The following is a 22,836-nucleotide window of genomic DNA, read 5'->3' as shown; positions in this document are numbered from 1 at the left end:
AAACCGTGCTTCGCAAGACGAAAAATTCGCAAGACGAAAAAACTAGCAGAACGAATTAATTTCGTCTTGCGAGGCACCACTGTATCAGAGAGACACTACAGTCTCCGCTGTGCCTCATTTCCCAAAAGGAAATGCCTGGATAAAGATGCCTGGAACCCCTGAAATCTCACACAGCTCCGAGATTGGAGTGGCATGTAACAATAGAGTTTGCATCTCCATGCCATTTGGATTAGGTTACCTATCCACTGGCGGACCCAGATGCTCCTGGAGGGTAGTTGCAGATTTGTGGATTGAATTGTGTCTATTAATGATGGGACAAATGGACTGAGTTCATTCGTCATCTCATTCATCCTTACAATAATTGTATGAAACAAGTCCTTTTTATTCCTATGGCCAAGAACACTGAGAAATCTGTAAATTTTCTATTTCTGATCCTTAGTTTTTTCACCAACTGGACAATGACTGCTCAGCTGGAACACTAACAGTTGTCACATTATTGAATTCAGTAAGGGAAGCTACAGTAGGGCAAAGCTATATCTTTAAAATGCTTTGTGTACAAGAGGTTCAGGTTCAGTCTCCAGGCAGGACTGGAAAAGCCCTTTGTCTACAACCCTGGAGACTGTTTTGCTGACAATACTGACCAATGTTCTGACTCTGTATAAGGCAGCTTCTTATGCAGCAAGAAGTGAGCATAATCTTGCATTGCTTATTGAGTTGGCCATTGTTGACCCTCTGGCAGTGTAACCACCTTTGTGCAAGTTGCATCCTACTGTCACCACCCTTCACCTCCCAGGCAATTCCAAAGGTTCCCCCAACACTCTGGAGCAGATTTTGGGCAGGGGCACAAGGACGCAGAGGGGGAATTGGCAAAAATTGCCCCTCTTCCTGTCCTATTGACAGAAAACTCCACAGGATTCAAGAACCCTCTGTCAGCACAAAGGATACCATTAGATACACTGCTGTAACTTTAATCTTTTCTGGAATTTTTCAAGGCTCTAGCAAAAGCTGGATCTCATAAACTGTTACAGCAGATAAAGCTACACTGGAACTAATTTAATATATAGCAGTGGTCTAATATGGTATAAAAGTTTTCATAATAATTAATAGGACAGTCTGACTTTTTGTTGTTTGTAGTGATTGTCAATTTGTTGGCACTTTCATATATTATTTGTATTTAATTTGATATGAAGTTATGGAATTCAGATAGAGAAAATGCCTGTAGATTTAACAGGAGTTTTTATGCTGTATTTTTATGTTGTGAACTGCCTTTCATCTATGGGCAGTTCATCAATGTTCATCAACGTTTCCTTAACATTGCTGCAATTATGACTTGATTCTCTCCTGCCTAGTCAAACATCTTAATAAAGCTTTCTAACACTTTGGTGCTTTATACTCTGTTCTGAGCCAAGATAATGAAGCATTGTAAATTTGAGGGAATTGAACCTGATCCAGATTTCTTTGCATCACCCATTGATATGCAAAAAGGATGTACGTTGGATCTTCATTCCCTACAGAAACAAATACAATTTAAGTACAGTGGTACCTCAGATTACATATGCTTCAGGTTACGTACGCTTCAGGTTACATACGCTTCAGGTTACAGACTCCGCTAACCCATAAATAGTGCTTCAGGTTAAGAACTTTGCTTCAGGATGAGAACAGAAATCGTGCTCCGGCGGTGCGGCAGCAGCAGGAGGCCCCATGAGCTAAAGTGGTGCTTCAGGTTAAGAACAGTTTCAGGTTAAGAACGGACCTCCGGAACGAATAACCCGAGGTACCACTGTACAACACTAAAATACAGTCATTTGTATTTTACTGACATATAAGTTGCGTTGAGGGTAGGAAAGTTGGGGTAAGCATAATTAAAATAATCAAGATTCACTCCATGTAGAAGTTAACCACTAATCTGCATGTATAAGAATTGCATAACTTATTTTTTTCATTGTGGAGTGTGAACATAAAGTTTGTGTGAAAACTATGCCCGGTAAATGGACTGCAAAACCCCACATCTTATGTATGTACCTATTCCACATTGATTCCCAATGGCTACAATTATCTTGTTGTAACACTGCTTTGAGTATTTTTAAACGATGCAAATTATGTAAAAGAAGCACACAGGCAGCCTTTATTGTCAGAATTTCTTGGTCTTGCTGGACCTCCCAAGTGGCTTTTGCTAGTATTGTGATCACAGTATCCTTCTGTCTCAACTGGGTTTTGAACTCTGGTCCTTCTTGGAGAGCCATTCACAAAGAATAGTGCTGGGAGAGTTCAGTTCCATCCCACCGTCTCTGGCTTGTGGAGTGCCTCTGAGTTCCATCTTATTCTCAGTGCTCTTTCAACAGTCTATATGAAACTGCTGAGAAAAGTCAAGCTGAATATTTGGACTGCACTGCCAATCAGCATACAGATGAGACAAGGCTCCATCTTTCTTTTCCACCTACAAATTCCAGTGATACTATAGAACTCATGAACAGGTTCCTGGATACAGTTTTAGAATGGATGAAGCTGAAACTTATTGCAGACAAAACAGAGGCCCTGTGCTGTGGGAGATCTATCAATGAGGACAGAAGAGGTAAACTCGGTATACCTGAGGGAGCGTCTTCACCTCCCATTGTTCAGCCCAGACACTGAGGTCCAGTGCTGAGCGCCTTCTGGTGGTTCCCTCGCTGTGAGAAGCCAAGTTACAGGGAACCAGGCAGAGGGCCTTCTCAGTAGTGGCGCCCGCCCTGTGGAATGCCCTCCCGTCAGATGTCAAGGAAATAAACAACTATCTGACTTTTAGAAGACATCTGAAGGCAGCCATGTTTAGGGAAGTTTTTAATATTTGATGTTTTATTCTGTTTTTAATGTTCTGTTGAAAGCCGCCCAGTGGGGCTGGGGAAGAAATAATAAATTATTAAATTATTATTATTATTATTATTATTATTATTATTATTATTATTATTATTATTATTACACTGGTCTTAGGTGGGGTTACACTTCCATCAAAGGACTAGGCATGGAGCTTGGGAGTGCTCTTGAATCCATTGCTGTCCACCAAGGCAGCAATGAGGAGGTTAAGGGGTGATATGATAGCCATGTTCAAATATATAAAAGGATGTCACATAGAGGAGGGAGAAAGGTTGTTTTCTGCTGCTCCAGAGAAGCGGACACGGAGCAATGGATCCAAACTACAAGAAAGAAGATTCCACCTAAACATTAGGAAGAACTTCCTGACAGTAAGAGCTGTTCGACAGTGGAATTTGCTGCCAAGGAGTGTGGTGGAGTCTCCTACTTTGGAGGTCTTTAAGCAGAGGCTTGACAACCATATGTCAGGAGTGCTCTGATGGTGTTTCCTGCTTGGCAGGGGGTTGGACTCGATGGCCCTTGTGGTCTCTTCCAACTCTATGATTCTATGATTCTATGATTCTATGATTCTAAGGCACTGATGGCCCAGAATTCATTCTACCACCTCAGGCTGGTAGGGTAGCTGCAGCCCTGTCCAGATTGGCATGGCCTTGGCTTGGTCATTCATGGTCTGGTTACCTCCAAAGCGAACTGCAACACTCTGCTTTCTGTGTTGTTGTCTCTGAAGACAACTCGGAAACACCAGCTAGTGCAAAATACAGAGACAGGGTACTAATGAGCTCCAGAAGGTCTAAACGTGTTGTATCACTTTTGTGCCATTTTCAATGGCAATCAATACATTTTGGGGGCTTATTCAAAGTGCTATTAACTTTTTAGGCCATAAATGGTTTGGGGTCAGATTATCTAAATGTACCCCTGCACCTATATGGCCTTTCCCATAGCGTAAGTTCCTCAAGACCACTAGCATTCGTGGCTTTGGGTCTGATTGCTTGGTAATTCTGTTTTTTGTTAACAGGTGGAAGTTGTTCAGCCTCGGCCAGGTTGGGTTGAACTGGATCCTGAAAGACTGTGGACACAATTTGTTGGTGTGGTTAAAGAGGCAGTTCAAGGTAACTATGAAACTCAACATTAGCTGCTCTTTCAAAACCTGTGACCTTATGTGGATGGAGATAGCTTGGCTACAAGTACCCTCGCTCTGGTAACCTGCTATAGACTTTTGCAGGGTGTCATATGTGACTCTGTCAATGGCCTCGAAGTTGCCATGGGTCCAGAATTGGGCCACAACAGTATTTACTTGGAGGTTTGCTGATGCTCGTGCTTTGTCTGCATTCCAGACCCAAAGTACAGGGTTTAACCTTTTAAAACCCCAAATGGCTCATGACCAGGTTTACCAAAAGAACACTCATCCTATATTAGCATTAAGATGGGATATAATATTGAAACCCATTTAATGTGCTTGTATACCCCACATTGTTACCTTGTGATACATGCCAGTTAATTTGGACCACATATTGGAGTATCTCAACAAAAATTCTGGGATCACCACCTGGAGGAACTACCGTATTTTTCACTCTATAAGACACACCTGACCATAAGACGCACCTAGTTTTTAGAGGAGGAAAACAAGAGAAAAAATATTCTGAATCGAATGTTGTTAAAGAGGTTTTTCGCGGCTATCCCTGAAGCCAGAACAGCAAGAGGGATTTCTGCGCAGCCTGCATTCACTCCATAAGACGCACACACATTCCCCCTTACTTTTTAGGAGGGAAAAAGTGCGTCTTATAGAGAGAAAAATATGGTGCTAGAAATTATTGTTATTGTTGCTATTGTTGCTATTACATGCCCCACCCATCTGTGCAGCTTCCAGTGCACATAAAAACATAATAAAACGTCAAACATTAAAAACTACCCGATACAGATGTATTCTAAAAGTTGTGTAGTTCTTTATCTCCTTGACATTCCACACAGAGGGCGCCACTGCCGAGAAGGCCCTAATTGAATCCCGCCACTTGGTGATTGCACAACTCACCATCTCCATTTTAGGACCACATGAAGAGGGACTCTGCCTGTGTACCAACCTTCCAAGGAAGGGGAGGATCCTGGCCCAATCAGAGTCCACCCTCATGGGTTATATCTCTGCACATCTACATTGGTGCATGTGTAGAGCCTCTTTGCATGTCTTCTGAATGTGTGGGTGGCGAGGTTGTGGTCACCAGCCACATGGGGAAGTTGTCCGAGCCCTATAAATTGAGTTCAGAGGGAGACATATTCATTGTCTTTAGTAAAGGAACACACTCCCCCTTGAGACTTGCCAAAACTAAGCAACTTTGACTGCTCAAGGTTGGAGAACGTTTAATGTGATGAAATCTTATTCTGCTTTGCTGGAAGCTATGGTTTTGCGCAGCCTTCCTGATCCCTTACTTACAAATATAAATATCTGTGTTCTCTAATGCTCATATAACTTAGTTAGGACATTATGTTACAGGTCCGTGTTACTAAAATTCAAAGCTGTGTGTGCAAAGTATCTCTTCCTACTGCCAAAGAAGCAAGCATTTTTATTTATTTTTTGAAGTTTTGCACATGACTCTCCCCAACACTCTGTATGTTCTTTGAATCACATGTCCAAGACTGTTTCAGTGGCCATATTGTTCAGCTGAATGAACAGCTGGCTTTTGTTTAGTTGCTGAATAAAGTGGAATGAAATTCTTTATGAATGAGTATGGGTGAATAGCTTCTGATACTAAGGCTACGTTACAGCAGTTGTTCCATAAAGTTCACTTCTCAGTGTCTGAATTTTTCTTTTAGCTGCTGGAGTGAAAATGAATCAAATTTCTGCCCTTGGACTCTCGACACAGCGAGGAACTTTCATTACGTGGAACAAGTATGTAGAGTGGTTATAATAGATGTTTGTAACCCTCAAAGACAAGCTTGTAAATGTGTTTGTTTTTAGATGAGGCTGTAGTTGTGCTGTGAAGCAGAAGTAGCTGCTCCTAAGTGTGTGTGTGTGTGTGTGTATGTGTGTATGTATGTATGTGTCTATCTGTCTTTGCATCAAATGTTCCTGCAGGGTTGAGAAGCAAGGAGCCCTTACCCGCCCTTTCATTTTCTGATGACATTTATTTCAAAAGGCAGATTTAAAAGGTTGACCATCACCTATAGTGATGGTCTGACATTATTCTGTCAGTCAATCTCTTAAAGACATGAACTGTTTCTAAATATGCTGTCTAATTTGCCACTTAATATGCAGATACAGAAGGTGGCAAATTGTAGGTTCCTCCCCCTCAAAAAAAACAAGAGCAGGTAGCCTTGGAATGTTGGGGTTGAGAGAAAGTACCTCAGCCAACCTAAAGGTGACTATTAGGACATCTTTGCTGTATTCTACACAGTCTCTCATTTGCTGGGCTCTGTGGAACTTCTGCCTGATGGGAACTGATGGGAGCAAAGTACAGTGCTGCTTCCTGATTGCTCTTAAAATATGACATCAACCGCCTCAAGATGTTTTCACCAGATAGGCTTTTTTGCTTGGAATACAAAAATAAGGAGGAAAAACGGGCAGGGACTTTTGTTCTGTGTGCCCAACTTCTTCTTACTACCCATACAGTTTGAGTATGGTAACACTGCTCAGTCCAACTTTATGTGTGGGTTATAACTGTCAGAAGGGGTATAGCAATAGGTGTATTCAGTCTTTTAAACTGTAAAGTGAGTAAATCTTGCAGAAGTCTGATTATGTTCCAGGGACATAGTGTGCATTGCTTCAGAGACTTTAAAAATTAAGCTGACTTGGATGGTTTTGAAAAGAGGTTAAATTTCTTTAGAGCAAATAAAGCTTCTGATTCTCTGTGATCAAATAAGTAGCTTAAACTTCTTATTCTCTATGCATGTAAGCAAAGCACAGCACAGCATACAGCATTAAAGCTCTTTTTTAAAAAATGAGATTTATGGGGGGGAGGGGTTTGTTTGTGCTTTTTCGTTCTTGTTTTTATTAGGTATTTTATTACGTGTTTTGTGTTTAAACCTGTGTTTTTATGTTGTGAACTGTCCTGAGATCTACGGCTGAAGGGCAGTGTACAAATATAATGAATTTAAAAATATAATAATAAATGAATGTGTAGAAAATATTGAATTTAGGATTGTGCTACTAAAACCAGGTGGGGTTAAATAATGTTACCTCTTAGGTCATAGAGCCATTTTGATTTCAGGTGAATTAGCGGTGTTGCATACATACCCTTCTCCCTCCTCTCCAAAATGTGCGCCCTCAAAATGTACACCAGAGTGGATTTTGATGGTGCACAGTGGACTGCAGGGAAAAGTTCCATTGCACAAGTGAACTTTGTTGCACTAGTGGAACAGTAGCCCTGGTCATGAACCAAAGAGTTTCTGCATTCAGGCATGCCATCTCCCACTTGCAGTTTGAAGTTATTTATTGCTGGTTTGCAACATGAGTCGGTTGCTTATGTTTCTCCTTCTGGAAATGAGCCAAGAGTGAGCAAAATTTAGTAAGTGTCATTCACCACCATGCCTAATCATTGCCCAGCCATGAACTACCTGGCTGGCCTTCAGACAAACTGTTATATCTGCATCAGCTCTTTTGCCACCATCACATTGACCCAATCCAGAATCAGTAGTATGGGGATGATTGGACTGGTCTAGCTTGCACTTTGTGCATTGAGTACTTTTCATAAAGTTGGTGATCTCTTCCGCCTTTTTCAGGAAGACAGGAAAACCTTTTCATAACTTCATAAGCTGGCAAGATTTGAGAGCTGCTGAACTTGTAAAGTCCTGGAACAGATCTCTTACAATGAAGGTGAGGTAGCATTGATACCTTTACTAAAATACAGAGGAGTAGGTATGAAGGTGTATCCTGACTTCAAAGCACCAAGAGCAGGCATAGGCAAACTTGGCCCTTCAGATGTTTTGGGACTACAACTCCCATGATCCCTAGCTAACAGGACCAGTGGTCAGGGATGATGGGAATTGTAGTCCCAAAACATCTGAAGGGCCAAGTTTGCCTATGCCTGACCAAGGTGAGGTGAGGCACTACTTTGACCAGGGAAGAAGTGGGATGGGGGTTTCTTCTTCTTGAAATTGAAAGCCCCTCTATTCCTCAACCCCTACATATGGAGCAAATAACAGCCTGAAGGAGCTAATCATCTCTTCTCTCCCACCCATCAAGGAGTTGCATTCAGCAATTATTCACCAGTTTGCCTTCTGTGCCACATGTTTTGGCTTTGGGGGCCAGGTTTCAAACTACAGTGGTGCCTCGCAAGACGAAATTAATCCGTTCCGCGAGTCTCTTCGTCTAGCGGTTTTTTCGTCTTGCGAAGCAACCCTATTAGCAGCTTAGCAGATTAGCGATATTAGTGGTTTAGCGGCTATTAAAGGCTTAGCGGCTATTAAAGGCTTAGCGGATTAGAGGCTAAAAGGCTATTAGCGGCTTAGCGGATTAGAAAAGGGGGGGGAGCGGAAAAAAATCGGAACACTCGCAAGACGTTTTCGTCTTGCAAAGCAAGCCCATAGGGAAAATCGTCTTGCGAAGCAGCTCAAAAACGGAAAACCCTTTCGTCTAGCGGGTTTTCCGTCTTGCGAGACATTCGTCTTGCGGGGCACCTCTGTATACGGATTCTATAAAGCAAGACTTGGTTACTTTTGCCCGCATGATGATGTTGATAGTCTGGCCTTCATGAGGTGCACAGATACGTTCTCAGCTCTGAAAGGAAGGGGATTAAATTGAAGGTGGCCAAAGTGGTGCCCTCCAGGAGTTCCTGGCTGCATTCTCCCCAATTACTCTGTGTTAGCCAGGACTAGTGGAAACTGAAGTCCAGCAACATAAGGACAGCACCACGTTTTCTACCTCAGGGTTAAATTACTCAGCTGTTCCATTCAGACTCGGGCTTGGTCTGCATGTGTAGCAGTATGAAATTGTAGAGTGCCAAGGTGGAAGAATGATTTGTGACACTTCAAAATTCAGGTTGCTGCCCTATTTTTTTTAAAAAAGAAAATCTTAATGCAAAGGAAAAACCAGCAAAGCTGGTATTAGATTTTTGTTTACATGAACATTTTTTAAAAAAACAAGGGTACTTTGAAACATGCAATTCCCCACCTGCAGTGGAACAGGTAGTTTTACCCCATGATTTCTTCTCATTCTCCAACATGCATAGACCACCTCTCAAAATGGCTGCCAGAGGTCCTACCCCTCACCTGGGAACTGGCCAACCAAGTTGGCTTCTCGTTGAGCAGTATGGGATTGCTAGTCCAACCAGTTACTGAACAGGCTAACTTCATTGGGACTCGCATGGTACAGAATATTGGGCTAGTTCCAATAACCTCCCAGCAGTTTCTTTGAAAGTTGTCCCCTCACTCTTTCATATACAGTGGTGCCTCGCAAGACGAAAAGAATCCGTTCTGTGATTCTCTTCGTCTAGCGGATTTTTCGTCTTGCGAAGCAAGCCCATTGAAGGATTAGTGGATTAGCGCTATTAGCGGCTTTTAGCGGCTTATCTGCTGATCGGATCAGCTGATAAGTGGCTTAGCGGCTTAGAAAAAGGGGGGAGGAGAAAAAAACCAGCAGGAACTCGCAAGACATTGTCGTCTTGCGAAGCAAGCCCATAGGAAATTTGTTTTGCGAAGCACCTCCAAAACGGAAAACTCTTTCGTCTACCGAGTTTTCCGTCTTGCGAGGCATTCGTCTTGCGGGGCACCACTGTATAAAAATCTTATCAGTGCTATTTTTCTAGAAAAAGACATGCCGGAACTCACCATGAATGCCTCCCTTGTTCTCTTATAATGGCAATGGTGCCCACCTGAGAGGTGCCTGAGTTCCGGTGAGTTCTGGCTGAAAAAAAGGCCCTGCTTCTATATATACATTATCTTCACTTGAATTGCTTTGTTCATAGATTGTGTGTATGGGTAATTTCACCCAAACCCTCCCAAATGAAGTTTTGATAGAAGCCCTATAGGAGAGAATACCAAGTATTTATCCACTCAATCTTTTTTTCTTTCTTCCTTTTTTGGAACAGGCAGTGCATGCTGTTTGTTCCTTCTTTCACTTTTTCACTCGGAGCGATCGCTTTCTGTTAGCAAGTTGCCAAACGTTCACAACACAGCATGTCTCTTTAAGACTGGCTTGGATTTTACAACATCTACAGGAGGTAAGCCTTGTCTTACTATTCTCTGTAATGAGCTTTGTACGGGCTGGCTCTTTATTCCGGCAGAGGAACCTCTTTCAGGATGGTAGTCATAATAGTGCAATGTGTATTATATGCTAAATTTCATTAGAAAATGTCAACTGCTTGTTTTTATTTATTTATTTCACTCCCCTTTATATACCAGCTTTCCACCAAAGCACCTCAGGCTGTTTATTATTAGTGTAGCAATTAGAGTGTTGGACCTAGGACCTGGGAGGCAATTGCACCTGCTTGTTGTTTTTTAAGAAAGAAAGAAAGAAAGAAAGAAAGAAAGAATACCCAGAAAAGATTTTTGAGCAGTAAACTGGTTTGATAGATAATCCACAACCTTCTAAAGGGGATAGTTGGGAAACTTGTTCCTTTGGTTTGCCTAACACTAGATAACATAATGTTACTTAGCTCAATTTTGCTTTTATTATATTTTATTTTAACTTAACGCTGAAGTGTGTTATACTTGCCATCTTGAAATAAAACACGGTTGGTATGTGTTTGATTTCAGGTAGAACAAGCAAGTAAAGATGACAATTGCTGTTTTGGAACCATTGACACGTGGCTACTATATAAACTGACCAAAGGTGAGAAGGATGATTAAACAGATAGAAAGCACATGGCTTCTTGCAAAGAAGTAGATGGATCCAAAGGTTGTGCACGTGGACTCTGCTCATACACGATTTCTCTGCCAGATACTGAATGAATTCCCCCTCCCATTGCAACCCATCTGTGACATAACCCATGCTGTTTAAGAGGATTCCTCCATCCCTTTGGAGAAGCTTTTCAGGAGGTGTCTAGGATGAGGGGACAAGAAATATATTTTACACAAGCAGCAGCCTTCCACTCATGCAACATTTGGATCGAAACCAATATACGTACACTCTGGAAAGGAACAATGGAAAGATTCCTCTGCTGAGGCAGCTCTAATTCTGCCCTGTGGAAAGCTTAAATTCTGTAATCTCACATTATCTTTGCTGCCTCATCCCTCAGTTTTCCTGAATTTTCCTTTTCTGAAAGTTTGCCTTACTGAATCTTCTTTCTTCCACTGTCCTGGTCCTCTGTGAAAACATAATTACTTCCTCCAGACCTATATTGCGCTTCTAAATAAGGTCTGAACTAGAAATGATTGCAGCAGACATGTTTGTTTAATCCCATCTGCTGTGCTTACATGTAAAGGGGGGGTCACATCAAAGGGATATTGGGGTGAGGGGAGCTGAACGCTCTTGTTCTTGACCTCCATAATCCATATCCCTAACATGTTTCTCTCAACCTTGTCACTTTCGTTACTGGAATTAGGCAGTGGGAAAATGTTCAGGTGAGGTACTCCTCTCCTTCTAATTTCTTTCAACATGTCTCTGCCCCAATTCATTGATCTCCCAGTCTCCTTTACTCAAGTAACTTGTCTCTTCTCTCTGCATGGATGTGGACCCCCTAGATCTCCAATTCCTGCCCTGCCGTTTGTTATTGTGAGATGGAGGAGGCAGCTGTTTCCTTAGCCAGGAGTGGTTTCCTGGTTTAGCAGGTGGGAAGAAGAGAGGACAGGTTTTTGTGTGTGTATGGCAGGGGTCTGAAGGTGCAGCATCACCCCTGGGTACTTTTTCTCTCCCTCAGCCCAACCACCACTTTTGTCTCTCTCCTTCCCATTCTTTGCTCTCCTTCCCACACATTTACGTTAGCTGCTTTCTCCATCCATTTCCTCTCCTGTGCCTTTCCTCCCCTCCAACTTCCGAATGCTGCAGCCTCAATTTCTCCTCAGCTGTGTTGTGCGTGTGGGGAGCTGCTACTGCTGCTACGGCTGGAGGTGGGGTAAACAAATTGTTATGTACTGAGGTTCTCACCCTGGGCCAGCAGGGGGATACTGTAGTTATGCAAATAAGGGATCGAAAGTGACGTTCAGTGATTGGATAGTTTTAGAAAATTGTTACAGTTACATTGTACTGGAGCTCTATATAAGCAGGCTGACTGAACCCTTCAGTTCAGTTCTTTCCTGGCCTGTGAATAAACAAGAGCTGTTTGAAGAATCGCTGTGTCATCTGATATGTTCACCCACAACTTAACACAAATGGTGGTAGTACTAGTAGTACGTTACTTTGAATGAACTGCCTGGTTTTGTATCGGAGAAAAATTGAAAAGGATATCCTCTTAGAAGAAGACAACCGTAAACAAATGCTTGCATGCAATAATGTGTTTGTACTTTTCAAGTGAGGTGCTGAGCAGGACTCAGACCTCCAACATTAAGTTCCCACATCTTCACTGTAATCTTTTTGTGTTTTTGAGCATTCACTAGTATTGGTTCCTTTTAATCCCCAGGTGCGGTGTATGCTACAGACTACTCAAATGCCAGTACAACCGCAATGTTTGATCCCTTCAAGGTATGACTAATTCTCTCTGCAAAGCTGCTTCAATGTTTACTCTGTATTGCTTTTAACTCCCCCTTTTTCATATGCATGTGATTTCAGCTGCAGTGGAGTGCGTTCATTAGCAAGTTTCTTTCCATTCCAGTATCAATTTTCCCCCCAGTGGAGGACACAAGGTTGGTCTAATAAATAAGCTCCGCCCCCTCTCTGATTTAGTATAGAAGTGGCACACTTTGCACACTTCTAGAATATTTATTTTTTGTTCACTCATTATAGTTTTGATATGAGGGCAATAACCTTTAATGTCTTATTTTTATTTTAAGTCATAAATTTGGAACAATTGATGCTGAGATATTTGGAGTGCCTATTGCAATAGCAGCTTTGGTAAGTAAAAAACCTTTTCCCCCCCCTTTTCCCTTAGAAATATGTTTAGATCCAGTTAGGTACTAGTCAAGTATATTAGTCCTAGTAGAAGTCTCCAGAGAGAACTTTCAAAGTGCAGGGCAGTCTGTGGTGTTTCTGCTACGTCTGGCTGAAATTGCCTATTTTGAAGTTCTTAAAATGGGTGCCAGTTCCTTGGAGTGTGGCACGCCACTTCTGTGCAGTACTTTGTTATCTAATAAAGAAATTCAGTTCAAGAAATCGTTCAGTATTGTATGTGACGAATCTTAAAATCAGCAACTTCCTTCTACGTCAGTTATTGTCTTCTGTGTTTACTTTCTCTTTCTCCTACAAAACATGCTTTTCCTAGCCAGAGGGCATGCTTTTTCAGTAGCCATGCAAAGCTTTCGCTTTGTTAGAGTGAACTAAATTCTAATATAACACGGTTGAGGGAACCTTCATATCCCTTCAACCTAATGGGTTCTATTCAACACTGTTAGGGGCATTCTGGGAAATTGAAAAGCTGGCTAGATCCTGCCACCTAGTGCTGCTTAGAGAGCCAGGCAAGAAAACAAATTTAAAGGGATCCAGGGCAAAGATTTGTAGTAAGGTCCAGGCAGTTTTCCTAGTATGCTGGTTGCTGACGCTGACTCCAGTCTTACTGAAGTATTGGACATAAATGTGGCAACATTTCACCTGTTTAAAATTTTAGCTGGATAATGAACCCCAAATAGTATGCAAATCCACATGTGGTTTGAGCCACTGTCAGTCAGTGTAGACAATATTGAACTAGATGAAGCAAGGCTTTGCCTTGACATTAGGCAGTTTCCTATGTTTCTGTCCAATTTCTATTCCTATTCCTACTCCTATTCCTGTTATCCCCCCCCTTCCTTCCAAAAAAGGAAAGTGCATACACTAACACAGAAACATAATTACCTTGACAACCTGGTTTGTTTGTTTGTTTTGTTTTTTTGTACTGAAGGTGGCAGACCAACAGGCAGCCATGTTTGGAGAGTGTTGTTTTGAAAGAGGTGATAGTAAGGTCACCATGGGGACTGGTACGTTTTGGGATGTTAACACTGGAAGCAAAATTCACGTATCTACGAAAGGTAAAGCCTATATGTTTGCGTTCTGAAAATGGCTGACAACAAACACTTTATTCAAATATTTATATACTGCTATATTGAAAAAAAAATCAAACCAATTTACAATAGCAACTATATATAAAAAGATAATTAAAACAAAAACAAAAAACTAGAGATGACCCACCAACCAAAATGGAAAGATATTGCCTGCATAAGCCTGGAAAAACAATAATTTTAGACACAGTCATTTTCAGCATGGAATGTTACTTTTATTTTGTAATGAGGTTCTAAGGCAACTAAGGCTTGAATCCTGAGATAGATTAACTTGAGGCTGTTCATGGAAGAAAGGATTCCTGTCCCCTCCTATCCACGTCAGTCACCTGCTACCCTGCAAAAAACCTCACTGGAGGGTCGGTGAGCCCTTCTGAATAACGGGGGAGGAGGTGGAAGCTACTTTGTGGATGGAAGCCATAGATATTAATAAGAAAATATATAGTTTTTCAAGATACTCCCTTAGTGTGGCCAACATCTGTCACATGTTCAAATCATTATCCCTTTGTGAGAGAATCTACAAGGAGCAGCTGTTACTAATAATGCTTACCAGTATTTAGAATAGAGCTTCACAGATTCATTCACTCATTCATTCCTACCCAGCCTTCTAGGGCAAGCCCTCACCAAATGGCTTACAATAAAAATGCTAAAACAATTGAAAAATAACAATAAAAACAGCATAAGGTAAAATCATATAGATTGATCAGTCAGGCAAACTGCTACCATCCATAATATTTTTGTGCTGGGTGCTAGGCTGTGTTAGTCAGCAGTAGGAAGGTGGAAGGGCCAAGTGCAGCCCACTTCGGGCTCCAAAAATAACATACTATGTCCCACTTTCAGTCTTTTTTACAAAGCAGTTCTCAAATCAGTAAATATGCTTCGACTTTAGTAACTAGCTCTAAGACATGATGGCTTCTAATAGTAGTTCTAGGGATCGTAGACAATGTTCCTTGATACAATCATGATAATGGCTTTTGGCATGCCTCTTTTTTTAAAAAAGAGAGAGAAATATATATAAGTGGGCAGTTGAGAAAAATGAGGGGGAAAACCAGAAGTGGGCACTTCCACCAGGAACAAACTGTATGTTATTGGGTTCTTTCAAGAGTTCCAAAGTCAACAAGGGCCTGTGACTGATTGATATTATGCATTGTATACATGTAATAAAATACTGTTTATGTTAGAAAAGTGAATGTGGTATAGTGGTTAGGATGCATAATAAACTCATGTCTTGCAACTTTAAGGCTTGTATCCAGTGGTTGGTTGGAAGATTGGGAAAGAGTTGATCTTCTTAACTGAAGGAAATGCTTCTGATACTGGGAATTCTATTAAATGGGCCCAAAGCTTAGGTGAGTAGCATGAATTAACCCTTTGAGCCTGAAATAATGTAGGGTGCAAAGCACAATCTTAGGACTATGTTTCTAGTTTTCAAATGTAGGGGTGAGATTTAGTGTGTATTTCTTTAAGTGAGCTGAAGAATTTTCAGGTTTTCACTTACTGACCTTTTCTCAGTGCTCTGTACAGGCATCACTATAGTTCAATGGGACACTCCTGCCAGGCAGGAGAAACACTCAAGGAGGCTGCAAAGCAGAGCCAGAAAGGGGTGTTGGCTCCAGAGGGGGCATGACTTGTAGAGAATCTTGCAGGCCAGATTGAGAGACCTAGTAGACTGCTTTTGGAACCCAGGCCCGGGGTTCTCCACCCCGTCCTAAATACGTTTACTAGAGAGTGAGCATCATGTGCACAATAAGACTTGCATCTGAATAAGCATAAATAGTATTGTGCTGGAAGTCAGCAAAAGGGGAGGACAAGATACAGGGTCAGTCTCAGTGTGGCTGAAGATCTGCCATAGCCCAGCCACTCCCCACCCCCCAGTAGGAAGTCCCGAGGTCCTCATGATGCTGATGCACTGCTACTTCTCCTTGTTGTTGTCGTCACTGCTCTCGCTCTCTGTATGCAAGCAAGCAGCGATAACTGTGTGAATGGCATCTTCTGCTTGACTTGCATTATCTCTCCAGAGGCTCTATGGCAGGCACAGGCAAACTCTGCCCTCCAGATGTTTTGGGACTGCGACTCCCATCATCCCTAGCTAACAGGACCAGTGGTCAGGGATGATGGGAGTTGTAGTCCCAAAATATCTGGAGGGCCGAGTTTGCCTATGCCTGATCTATGGAATGGGCATGGAGGGAGAAGGCAAGCAAGCTAGTAAGGGTGAGAGTGGCAAGAAGGAGGTGGGCTCAAGGACCACACAAAACCTGGAGCCAGCGGTGGCAAGATACCAAGAGATAATATTAACTGAGCTGCCAGTTGCAGGGACTACTACCTGTTGTAGTAAAGAGTGCTCAAGAAATATTTTTCTTTTTTTAATGCAAAGAGTGTAAACCTTTGATTTTAGGTGAAAGGGGAAAACTTCAAAAGTTTGGGAAATATTAACCTTCCTATTGTGTGTATTTTTACAGGTCTTTTTACCAGTCCTGAAGAGACATCAAAAATAGCCCAGAGTCTAGTAAATTCAGGAGGCGTTTGTTTTGTTCCATCTTTTAGTGGATTGCAGGTAAAATGACTTGATTGATTTGCTGAAGTGACGTTGGCTTCCAAAATATATGTGATCATAAAAAAGAAATACATTTCATTCAGCCTTCATAGTTTCCACTTTTCATTGGTTGTAAAATTATCTTGCGAATAATGGTGCACTGCTTATTGCTCTTCATTTCCTTTTTCTTACTATGCTGCCTCTTTATTGTCATTTGTAAGTTTTCCCCCCCTTATAATTTCAGTCCATTCTTAGACATCTGCCATCAGAACAAATTCCTGCATATCTTATTTTCATATCTTTTTATTTTAGATCCCAATGAATGACCCTTTTGCATGTACTTCTTTTATGGGGATTACATCTTCCACCACCAAAAAACATCTTGTTCGAGCTGTGTTGGAATCTATAGCTTTCAGGTACTAAGCCAGCATATCCAATTAAATCTCCAACACATGCTTTTGCGCTATTATTTGATTATACACATTCCATCACTCTGTGCTGCTCTGAGTTCTGACATGCCTGGTTCCTACAGAGTTCACAGGGTTACAGAAAAATTATACCCGGGTCTGTGGGCCACACTCAAGTTTCCACAAAACGTTGTGGATCTCTACTTACATGCTTTCAGTTCAAAGCAGCCCACTCTCTTGCAAACCAAGGCAGGGAAAAACCCCTATAAAGTATTTCCCCTTCCAATGTCATAGAACTGATAGAACCTGTCTGAAAACAGTGTCCCTTCCTCTTTGCTGCCTAATCTTTAAATCCAAACCGAGCAGGTAGAATGTCAATTCTAGGCTGCCTTCACTATGGAAAAGAAAATTAAAGGCTGGCAAATACCAAAAAGTTACCACTGTTATTGCTAACATTTTAACATTTATGTAAAAGTAAATGATTCAATATTTTGGTTGCTCAGAAGCTTAGAATAGGTATTTGCTCTCTGTTTCTACGGTAACTAGGGTGCCTTGTCAAATATTATTATTCTCAATTGTGACCTTCCGTTCTGCTGCTGTAGTGGATAGAGGTCATACACCAGTAGTAACTGGGAAATCATACCCTGCTCTGTGTAGACTAGACTAATGCTGGGCAGTGTTAGTGACGTTACTTCTGTACGAGGGGTTGTTGGTGTGGCACTCACTGGTGCCATTCCGCCTGCTGCTATATCTCCTACGACAGAACATCTCAGTCAATATACTTTCAGTGGGTGCTAGGAGTGAGTACCCAGCCTCCCTTCTGTTCTGAACAGCAGAGAGATGCAGAACATTTCACTCCACAAGTGAGTACAGCATTTGGCTGATGTAGGTGCCTTGTCCCCACTTTTTGGGAGGAGGTGGGGGGATGCCACATTCCAGATGTGGCAGACATGAAGCCACACACCCCACAGCAACCATTTTGTGCTACATCACGCCCTGCAACAGCCCTTATGTGACCACCACCCACATGACTTTCTCAAAATTCCAGGTGTGCTTACTGACTAAAAGGTTGGTGCCTCCTTGCCCAGAGGCTTTGAAATGCTTTCCTCATTGGGGTTAGGAGCTCCTCATCACAGTTTAGTTTCCACAAGCAATGCAAAACTTTTTAACTGATTTGGTGGCTTTCCCAGTGATTCTTAGTAAGCCTATAATGTTGTTCTGCTCTTTGTGGGTTTGTTGAATATGCAGTTTTACTGTCTAATTACACCACTTTAGCCTTTGAGAAAGGTAGCCTAAAATGTTCTCATGCAATACAGATGGGAAACATGAAGAGCTGTACAGCTCCAGGTTATTTTAAAATAGCTCACTTGAAGCCCATTATGAAAACTTATGAATTACAGTATCTCACTAGTTTTTAACTGTGGTTTCTTGTAACTGCATACTGAGCTTCTGAAGTTCATGTTACTTTTGTATAAATGCTTTAATTTCTATTGAATCTCTCTTGCAAGAAACAAACAGCTTTATGATACCATCACAAGAGAGATGGACATCCCACCTACGACCATTCGGTATGTTCATTTTATCTCTTACAATGTCTGTGTAAATTTTTCTTTTATGTGGAATCATCCATTGATTTAAGATGCCAGACAGATAGCAAAACTTCCCAGCTGCCTTTATGTTGTTGGAAACGCTATATGGAGTAGCCTTGTGACCATTTGTATAACATTTTGGCAAATCGTAGATTTCCGATTTACATTACAGAAGTGTAGAATGTTATTAGTCTGACGGTCCTTTTCATGGGCAAAAGATCTAAAATTGTATGGGGAATCTTTTTCAGTCTGAGGGCCACATTTCTTCATGAGAAACCTCCCAGAGGTGATGTTCCTTCCATAACAGGCAGGGCCTCTTCCAAATATTTGCAGGGACAGAGCCATCCCATGTACTTCCTCACAATACACACTCGCCATCTGTTCATTCATTTCCCTCTCCCATTTCCCTCTCCCCAGCTGCCTCCATTCCTCATCCAGCACAGCACTTAGGCTTACAAAAATCTCCCATTGTGGTCCATGAAAACTTTTTTTTAAAAAAACTAATTACAGCCTTTAAAATATTTGTTTGGCTGAGGCTCCTGTTTCCTTCTGTAGAGCAAAGACACTTGGCACGACTGAGGGTGGTCTGGCTACATAAACAGCATATAATCTAAATCAGACAGAATTTCCAGAATCCAAGCATTAAAAGAATATGCCTTTTTCCTTCTCCCCGCCCCCTCTCTCTCACAGAGCTGATGGAGGTGTCAGTAAAAATGATTTTATAATGCAGATGACGTCTGATCTGATTAACAAAACAATAAACAAGTCTGTTTGTACAGATATGTCTTGCCTTGGAGCAGCTTTTCTAGCTGGCCTTGCTGTAGGTATGTAGTATTCTGAAAAGTTGTTTTCCTCTTGCTCTTTCTACATGTTTTCCATATCATAACTGATTTCCGGATTGCAAACATCAGCAAGGTTTTGCCTCTAAATATTACCAGAAGTTCATGTTCCTTATTTTTTCACCTGAATACAAACTATCTCATTGTGCTGCTACCTGCATAAATATACTCTAATTTGGATAGCAACTAAACACTGCAGATTCCACTGTCAGAACACCTTTTCTTACCAGATACTCCGGAGTGGGAGGTTATCAAAGAAATCACATGCAGGCATGTGAGATTTAAGTATGGGGATACACACGTGTACCCAGTGGTGTAGCGTGGGGGGTGCAGGGGGTGCCGGCCACACCGGGCGCAACATTTGGGGGTTAGGGTTAGGGGGCGCAAATCCACGGGTTAGGGGGCGCAAATTACTTGCCTTGCCCCGGGTGCTGACAACCCACGCTACGCCACTGCATGTACCTGATGTATTGCTTCGTAAAGAAATGAAGTTAGTTTAAAGCAATATCGTTCATAACATAAGGCTAGACTTATGTTATGTCTTGGGTTAGAGTCACCCAGTCATCTTGACCTCATCTTGAGAGATAAGTGTTGCGGGAGGGCGGTATATTTTATGGTTTCATGAAAAGCTGGACATTGTGGAGGGGAGAATCTAAAAACAGAAGCCTACCATTCAGTTAAGCAGGACGCAATGACTACTGGCCATGATAGCTCTTTTCCACAGTAATGCTTTCTCAATGCCAACTGCTGGAAGGCACAGGAGGGAGAGTTCTCTTGTGCTCGGATCCTGCTTGCAGGTTTCCCCACAGGCATCACAGGACTAGATGGGTCACCGATTCAGCAGGTTCTTTCTTAGGTTATTTCAACACCTTTAGGTGTTAAACACTATGACACCAATAACATGCTTTGGCCTCCAGTCCTCCAAGGTTGGTTCCAGAGGACAGTATGACTTCTGCTCAGCCTGGGGGAATTATCTTGCAGGAGCCTGCAGGGTTCAATCTTTTCACCCGTGCTATTCAACATCTATTTGAAGCCAGGATCTGTAGCACAGTGCCAACAGTATGCTAGTGCGACCCAGCTTTATCTTTCTGTTCTGTCAGTACCGGAAGGGGTTGTGCTGGTCCTAAAGCAATGTCTGGAAGTGATAATGGGCTGGATGTGTGCCAATAAATGAAAGATTGGTGAATATGTGGTTCCTGAGTACGGGGGTTGTGAGAACAGCCCTGTCCTTGATGGAGTTGCGTTCCCCTTGAAGGAGCACCTGCATAGTTTGGGGGTGCTCCTTGAACCATTATTGTCACTTCAGGTCCAAGCGGCCTAGGTGGCTAGGCATGCCTAGATTCATCTTTGGCTGGCGTGTCAACCAAGGCCTTCCATAAATAGGTATAGCCTGGCTATAGCCACTGATGCCCTGGTAACCTGCATGCTAGACAACTGTAACATGCTCCACCTGGAGCTGTCCTTGAAGATCATTCGAAAATTGCAACAAGTATAAAATGTGATGGGCAGAGTGCTTATGGCAGTGGCAGACTCCGCACATGAAATGCCCATTGAAAAAAGTAACTGATTACCAGCTATTTTTCTGGGCCGAATTCAAGGTGCTTATACTTAACAGTTAAAGCCCTGAATGGACTGGGGCCCTGATAAGGAAAAATGCTTCTCCCATGCTAACTTGTCCATACCTTAAAATCAATAATAAGGCCCACCTGGTGGTTCTTGTGCAGGATCAAGTACCTGAGTACAACAGCAGGGCACCGGGTGCAAGAGCACTCTCCCCACTTGTGATTCCAAGCACTTAATATCCAGAGGCATACTGCTCATAGCCATTGTGGCTAGTAGCCAAAGATCTCCTTATCCTCTATAAATTTATCTAATCCTCTTTTAAAGCCATCCAAGTTGGTGGCCATCACTACATCCCATGGGAGTTAATTCCAGCTATGCACCGTGTAAAAGAAGCATGTGATTTTGTCCGTCTGAAATCTTCCAGCATTCAGTTTCCTTGGGTGGCCCCATGATATGGTATGACGAATTCCAGATGCAACATTTATGTTTTTCAGCTTGGGAGTGATTTTTGTTGTTGTTGTTTTGTTACGTTTGTTTCTAGGATTCTGGAAGGACAAAGAGCAACTGAAACAGCTGAGGCAAACTGACATAGTTTTTAAGCCTCAAAAGGAGCCGGAGGAATACGAACCAGCCATGAGCAACTGGGTGAAAGCTGTTCAACGTTCTCTCAGTTGGTACAGCCAGACATCATAGAAACGGGGTTATTGCAAAATGTTAAATTAATATTTTAGATTATATTTATAGGACAATGCAAGCACAACTGCAGTTCTGTTTTAGAGTTCATTTCTGCTTCTTCCGTGAGGTTAATTAAAACATACCAGCTGCCCCTCTGGAAGTAGCCACCTTCAAGAGACTGAATGCCAAAGTTCCCAAGGGGCGACTTCCTGTAATAGGCAACTAAATGTGATGACAAAGATACCTTTAATGCAAAAGTCCTAGCTGATTTTTTTGTTCTTACATTACTGTTGATGTTTTACCTTAACGCAAGAAGCTTCTATGATAAGTGGAAAGTAGCAAAAAGCACCTTGTTCTTCCAGACTTGTGATTTCATCCATGTACAGTGGTACCCCGCAAGACGAACGCCTCGCAAGACGGAAAACCCGCTAGACGAAAGGGTTTTCTGTTTTGGAGGCGCTTCGCAAAACGAATTTCCCTATGGGCTTGCTTCGCAAGATGAAAGCCCATAGGGAAATCTCCGGGGACCTCTTTTAAATGCTAGCGGTGGGGAGCAAAGCCTTCCCCCCCCCCCGGCCTTCAGAAGAGGTCCAGGAAGGCTGGCGGGGGCCGAAAGGCTTTGCTCCCCAGCGCCAGCATTTTAAAAGCAGTCCGGGATAGCAGGGAAGCGCTTCCCGCTATCCCGGACGGCTTTTGAAGGCAGGAGAGATCCGCGAAGCCTGGGCGTGCTGATGTCAGCGCGCGCAGGCTTCGGCATGCCGGCAACTCTCCGCCAGCAGCGGCAGCGCTGCCGCTGCTGGCGGAGAGGTCCGCGAAGCCTGGGCGCGCTGATGTCAGCGCGCGCAGGCTTCGGCATGCCGGCAACTCTCCGCCAGCAGCGGCAGCGCTGCCGCTGCTGGCGGAGAGATCCACGAAGCCTTGGCCGGACAGCTTTTGAAGGCAGGCGGGGCAAATTGCAGTCTACTTCCAGGTACAATAAATTCATGCAATAATTGTATAGTTGTTGTGTGTAATGCAGAAGTCTTTGCACAGGCTATCGCTTCTTGTTACCGGGAAATTGCACCCATACTTCATCATTGTGTCACTGGGAAAGCATTTTTCTTCCAGCTAGAATATGTATATATTTTTTGCAGATCAACCCTGTATAAAATTGTGGCCAAAGAGTTATGGATATCTATTGACTAGTGACAAGTCTCATGCAATTTTATGTACTCTCTAAAAACATAGGAAGTTGTCTTTCATTGAGTCAGACCATTCGCCCATCTAGCTCAGCACTGCCTACCATGGCAGGCAATGCCTCTGCAGGGTTTCAGACAGGATCCTTTCCAAGTTCCAGC

At 42.5% G+C, this 22,836-nt stretch overlaps 1 protein-coding gene across 1 annotated transcript in view; it reads left to right on the top strand.

Moving 5' to 3' along the window:
- The window catches only part of GK5 (glycerol kinase 5), a 28,320-nt gene extending 6,561 nt beyond the window's left edge, over positions 1–21,759 (top strand). The window contains exons 2-16 of the mRNA XM_083503703.1: positions 3,863–3,956; positions 5,653–5,728; positions 7,558–7,651; positions 9,864–9,995; positions 10,531–10,606; positions 12,333–12,394; positions 12,482–12,555; positions 12,703–12,763; positions 13,743–13,869; positions 15,138–15,242; positions 16,353–16,447; positions 16,739–16,842; positions 18,342–18,401; positions 19,113–19,246; positions 21,366–21,759. Coding sequence (XP_083359829.1) covers positions 3,863–3,956; positions 5,653–5,728; positions 7,558–7,651; positions 9,864–9,995; positions 10,531–10,606; positions 12,333–12,394; positions 12,482–12,555; positions 12,703–12,763; positions 13,743–13,869; positions 15,138–15,242; positions 16,353–16,447; positions 16,739–16,842; positions 18,342–18,401; positions 19,113–19,246; positions 21,366–21,517 — 1,446 coding nt within the window. The 3' untranslated portion in view covers positions 21,518–21,759. The remainder of the gene's footprint in view (positions 1–3,862; positions 3,957–5,652; positions 5,729–7,557; positions 7,652–9,863; positions 9,996–10,530; positions 10,607–12,332; positions 12,395–12,481; positions 12,556–12,702; positions 12,764–13,742; positions 13,870–15,137; positions 15,243–16,352; positions 16,448–16,738; positions 16,843–18,341; positions 18,402–19,112; positions 19,247–21,365) is intronic.
- Positions 21,760–22,836: the final 1,077 nt, after the last annotated feature.

Source organism: Podarcis liolepis, assembly GCF_965112155.1.
Source record: "Podarcis liolepis genome assembly, chromosome: 5".
NCBI classification, from domain to species: Eukaryota; Metazoa; Chordata; class Lepidosauria; order Squamata; family Lacertidae; genus Podarcis; species Podarcis liolepis.
Note: the sequence above shows the minus strand (reverse complement) of the source record. Positions and strands in the feature narration are given on the sequence as shown.